This window comes from Toxotes jaculatrix, chromosome 15, assembly GCF_017976425.1.
Source record: "Toxotes jaculatrix isolate fToxJac2 chromosome 15, fToxJac2.pri, whole genome shotgun sequence".
Lineage (NCBI taxonomy): Eukaryota > Metazoa > Chordata > Actinopteri > Toxotidae > Toxotes > Toxotes jaculatrix.
The window spans coordinates 9,951,842-9,957,591 of NC_054408.1; the positions used below are offsets into that span (position 1 = coordinate 9,951,842).

Consider the following 5,750-nt stretch of genomic DNA (forward strand, 5'->3'; position numbering starts at 1 on the left):
TGTAAAAATTTCTTATCCTCCATCGTATATGATTAAAACTCTTTCAATAGAAAAAGATGTTTCTAAAAATTGAACATGGATTTTCATCAAGTAAAAACATTTCCCACCTGCATGTGTCCTTTCCACATTTTTAAATATAAGAACACGCTTAATTTAAAAAAAAAAAAAACCTACTCCTCCCCTCTTTAACTTCTACTTTTTATGATATTTATTTTTTTATCACAAACACTCAGATTTTTTTGTTGCTTGGTAGAATTGTTGCCCGTGTCTTAAAGCTTTTAATCTGTCCCTGTTGATTTCGTATTTCATCCACTTGGTTTTTGACCTGCCTGTTCAAGAGTGTGCGTTATTGTTGAGTTAGGTGTGTGTGTGCTCTCTCTTATGTTGAACATTTTGTGTGTGCAGGAGTACGTGCGCTCTCTCTCACAGGTTCATACGGTAAGATCGTCTGACCTGGCCCTGCTGCTGGCTTTGCTCAGCCGGCTCAGTGGTCTGGTGTCTTCTATCGTATCCGTGGCCTCCATCCCTGCCTCTGCCGGAGATACTTCCTCCTTGTTCACCGCCTCCTCTACCTCCACATCCTCATCCACAGCCTCCTCCACCCTCTCTGCCTCCACCTCTGCTGGCTGCTGCACCTCCTCTGCCTCCTCCTCGTGTAATGTCACCCCCCCTGTCTCAGTGGTCTGGGCGTAAGAGGGAAGAGTCTCGTCATACACTTTAGAGATGTCCTCCATGGGAAGCACTTCCTCCGCCTTCTCCTCCAGCCCCTGGAAGGGTGGGGCCCCTCTGCCAGCCTCCATGCCCACTTCAGCCAGCGGGTAGAGGTGAGTTACGGGGGGAGCTTTCTCCTCCTCCAGCAGCCTGTAACCTTTCACTCTCTGCAGGGAGGGGACAGCCAGGGGGGGCAGGCTCTTCCCTTGTGGCGGTAGGGGGGCAGACCCCTCGCCTTGGGCTGGGGCTGGGGCTGGCTTGCGAAAGACAAAGCGAATCTTCTTAAGGCCCAGGTGACTGATCTCCACAAAGTTGAGGAAGAGTGAGACACAGGCAACAGCCAACATGAAGATGATGAAGACGGTCTTCTCCGTGGGGCGGGACACAAAGCAGTCCACTGTGTTGGGGCAGGGCCAGCGGCTGCATTTGTACAGCGGCAAGATGCGGAAGCCATACAGGAAGTACTGGCCCACCACGAAGCCTACCTCAAACAGTGTCTTGAAGATGATGTGGCAGATGTAGGTCCTCAGCAGGGTGCCCTCCAGCCGGAACTTCTTGCTTCCTTTCGTGCTTGTCTCCTTAGTGGTGCGGACACTTCCCTGGTCAGGTGCCAGAGGGAGACGCTCCTCGCTCAGCTCCTGCTGCCGGCTAAGTTCTGCCTCCTCGCGCTCTTTACGTTTCTCCTCCATGTGGACATGGTGCACAGCGTGACCCACGTACACCAGAGAAGGTGTGGACACAAAGATAATCTGCAGCACCCACAGGCGGATGTGGGAGATGGGGAAGGCCTCATCATAGCACACATTCTCGCATCCGGGCTGCTGTGTGTTGCAGACATAGTCAGACTGCTCATCGCCCCAAACAAACTCCGCTGCCGTGCCCAGGATGAGGATACGGAAGATGAAGAGCACCGTGAGCCACACCCGGCCGATCACCGTAGAGTGCTCATTAACTTCCTCTAAAATATTACCCAGAAAGCTCCAGTCACCCATGATCGGTCCGTAGCACTGCAGAATGAAGGGTGGGGTAGGGAGGGACATGGAGGGTGCAGACGGACAGGGAGGGTGGGGTAGAGCAGGACAGACAGGGGGAGGGGAATGGAGAGTACCAAAAGTAAGAAATGTAAGAGAGGAAAACTTGAAAAAGTCAAAAATCAAACCTAAGCCACAATTTCCAGCTATAGGGAATGTTTCTATTAGAAAACCTGGAGAATTTGAAACTTTTATTTAAAAGTTGAAATCTAGGGTTTTGAGTCCATTCAGTTTCCACTGCAAGAAGATGATAAACAATCTCTGAAGTATTAATTTAAAACTTTTAACAAGATATTGATTTGGCTGTACTGAAGGCTGCTTGTTCTCAATGTAAACATTATTAGCTATGTCGAACATTAACAAAGGTACAAGCCAAAAAATCTTTGGCTCTAGCTCTAAAAAATTCCACACAACAATTCATGAATAAAAAACAGTAAAAGGAGATCAATCAGTGCTGTATAGTCCCCTCTTCTGTAAGGTATGATATAGGTTAAATGTAATCAAATGGGCAACTTGCCACAGCTGCGGCTCCGGCGAAGTTGAGTCCTGTCCCGTTCTCTTGGCACCCGGCAGGGAAAAGTGAACTTTTTTCTGCCCTCTTTCCCACCTAAAGCCCTGTCCTTGTCGCCCCACTGAGCAGATGTGAATGAATCGGCTCTGATGGTTGGTTTTTAGTTTGCTGCAATATTTAAGCTTGGAGCCAGACGGCCTTTATTTGCCGGGCGACGTGTGGTGACGCAGTAGACAATAGGATCAACAGAGCCAGAGCAGGGATGTATGGGAGCAGGCCTCGGGCTCCCACACCAACACGGACACTGTACGGCCAGGGCACTGGGTCCACAGCAGAGCAGTCCAGCTCCATGCGTGCAACTTCCTCACACATATATACTGTATGTAGAAACACAGATTCAGTAGATGAAACAACAACAGCAGCTGATGTGCCTCCAGCTGTACTGCCATGCCCAGCTTTAGAGCAGAGCGGCAGGTCAGTGACAAACTATCAGCTCAGGCAGGGATGAAGGAGAGTTTATGTCCTCGTGCATTAATACTGGACATTGTTGTTTATACAGCTATTCAGTCAAGGCAACAGTACGACAACAAATGATAACTAACGATTTAAATAAGATAAATGCTCTCATGTCAAACCTCAGAAATTATATTTATTTTGTCCAAAGCAGGTGTTGGCCACTTCTTTCTCATTTTTCTTTTTAATTTTATAAATGAATGAATGAATAAACTTTTTATTATAGTGTCATTCATACAGCTATGGCCAGGCGACATAGGCTCTACAAGACACCACAAATGAATACAAGCTAGATCCAGAATGCCATGTGTATATTTTCAAAGTCTAAGGCAGTTTGAATATTTTACTTTACTTCTACAACAAATTTCAAAAACTACTAAAGAGATTTACTATACAGTACCAGAGAAGTCAGAGTCAATAATATTGAAATATTCCATCCGACATCGTCCTTTTCCAGGTTTTTGACTTAAACACTGAAAAATTAAACAATTTACAAAGAAAAATTCTGATCATCTGTACACCTGAACATTTCAGGGTGTTTACAAAGTTTACATTGATGATAATATGTACAATGCAAAAGAAAATGGGGCTCACACTCCAATTCTCCCATTTTGCATATACCTCACATATTATGTTTCTCTCATGAATATTTTTGAATCTGAAAACCTCAGTGGCCGGTTTTTTAGTATAGAGATCACACCTGCACATTTTGTTTGTTATTTCCACATTTTGTTATTTCTCATGATCTTTCATTTGCTGATCAAAAACAAAATGCACATATTTTATTTTTGGCAGTGCTTTATAAACTGTGCCAATTCTTCAGTAAAGCTTCGCTTGAAAATCTGTGTTATCAAACGTGAGTTTTCACATAGCAGATAACTAAGTCCACCCCTGTGCATTCATTCGTGTGTGTGTGTGTGTGTGTGTATCATCATATCTGTGTCACTTAACTGGAATGCAAAGAATGTGATCCACTGAGTCAAAGGACATACTGAAAAGTCTCTATTAGGGGTGTTAGTCAAACTTTTTCTGGCTCTGGATAGAGAAACATTCGGCAGCAAGGGAAAACTGCGGCAGAGCCCAGAGAGGCTTGTTTCCACTGTCTAAAGCTCTTGAACTCTCATTATGAAATAAGCTCCAGGTTTGCACAATTACATTAAATAACTTTACAACCAGCCCTCTACCTCTGAAAACAGAAACAATTAAATGTGTAATGACAAACGTGACCTTAATTCCTGACTCTGTGGCTCTGATTCATGAACCTGACTGGCAGTGCACAGCTTCATGATTCATCACCTGACGAATATGTTTAAATATATAGTTTTGTGTGTGTGTGTGTGTGTGTGTGTGTGTGTGTGTGTGTGTGTGTGTGTGTGTGTGTGTGTGTGTGCGAGAGTGTGTCTGTGTGTGAAAATATGAACACATACAAATATGAGCAATCATTCTTAAGAATTTATGATAATAATAATAATGTCATTTTTTTATGAGGTTACAATTGATTTGGCTTATCATAATCATCCTAACATAATCAGTAACAATAGGTAATAATTTGAACTAAATGTTCAGATATTTTATATTTTTAATAAAGTGTTTTAGCAAGACGAATAAGCTCTAAATGCTACTTTTTTTATTTTCCCAAAACTATTTATATTTTAGTAAAATATATTCAAATAGTTCCCCTCAGCCAAAACAGAATGAATGAAACAAAATCAAGCTCAATGCTCTTGTAGAATTTGACAAGTGAAAGCACACCACTGTTAGTCATATCTAAAAATAGTTGAGAAGTTGAGTATTAGAGTTTCACAGCTGCTGCCTCACTTTGTACCAGTTGTTGTGGTCTGTTTATCAAAGTGGGAAATTTTTCATGGTTTTTGACATGGAAAATGTGGCTGTATTAGCAGTCAGCAAAAAGTTTACCCATGTCCAACTGAGTCTGTCACAGTCATTAGAACACAGCACAGTGTGTTGAAATGCAGAAATTCACCATCACGAAAAACATGAAAAGACTCGCTGTGGATCAACAATGTGAATTCTCTGTGCCAGCATTTAAGACTTTCATTCTAAACCATGCTTGGACTTTGGAAAAGTTTAATTGAAGAAATCTATTGTTTGTTATCTAAACAGTTGAAAGCGTGTTCTTCTGGTATACCACTGATGCACCAAATTAAAAGGAAAGAACACAACAATTACATGGCAGTCAGAAACTGACAGTTTATTTACTGTTACAAAACTCATTTCCCTTTGCACAGTCTAATTTCCAGGTTCCACAATTGTTTCATATTCCCAGGACCCAGGACTTTGTCATGTGGCGAAAAAGATTTGAACAATGGCATTTTCTTTGAAGGCTAATATTCCTACATGACTGATATGTCTAGATAAAAACATGTACAAATATATATTAGGTTATTCATTCAGATGTTTTGGGTAATCAGAATGGGAAGCTTGTGAAACTACACTTAGACAGTCATGGGAATTAAAAACTTTTAAGTGGCGCCAGTGAAAATGTTTAAGGGTTTGCTGCTTTTTATGGTGGTATGACCGACTGCATCCATTCGGTTTTTGAGAAACTGTGGGATTAACCACAACCATGTCCATTTTAATTTATAGATTAAATGGAGAAATAAACTAAAACATTATCTTTTATTGATTATTTGTTTCAATTTATTTTTTATCAGTTTCTCAGATGGACAATTGAGGTGACCTCATACTACAAGGCCACATGTAACAGACATGTCAGTAGTCAAAATTAACAATCATTTATTAATAGAAGTCATCACTCCTTTTATGGTTGGATCTCCACTCTGCCCATCTCGTTACGGCACTCCCTCACTGCCTCTCAACCAATAGCATTCACAGTCCTAGGTGGCGTCACTGGGCTGGTAAACTAGAAAGTCCTTGATGTCTGCTCTCTGATCTGTTGGTTAGTGGCAGATTTGGCCTCCAAACTGAGCACCACTGATCCCACAGCTTTTTAAAATGGATGA

General features: G+C 42.2%; 1 protein-coding gene across 4 annotated transcripts; it reads right to left on the minus strand.

The window, feature by feature from the left end:
* Positions 1–333: 333 nt before the first annotated feature.
* On the minus strand, positions 334–1,703 carry gja8a (gap junction protein alpha 8 paralog a). Of its 4 annotated transcripts, none has more exons than XM_041056610.1 (2): positions 666–1,703; positions 334–566 (listed from the first exon to the last, which is right to left on the minus strand). In XM_041056610.1, exons 1-2 carry the CDS (start codon positions 1,701–1,703, stop codon positions 432–434), a joined length of 1,173 nt encoding a protein of 390 aa, XP_040912544.1. In that variant the 3' UTR covers positions 334–431. The 4 variants fall into 4 exon arrangements, with proteins under 4 accessions (XP_040912544.1, XP_040912542.1, XP_040912541.1 ...); XM_041056608.1 differs by having other exon boundaries at positions 334–551; positions 645–1,703; XM_041056607.1 differs by having other exon boundaries at positions 334–563; positions 603–1,703.
* Positions 1,704–5,750: the final 4,047 nt, after the last annotated feature.

What these genes read in the sequence shown, in the direction of transcription:
- gja8a (XM_041056606.1), bottom strand. Translation starts at nt 1,703, where the DNA reads ATGGGTGACTGGAGCTTTCTGGGTAATATTTTAGAGGAAGTTAATGAG.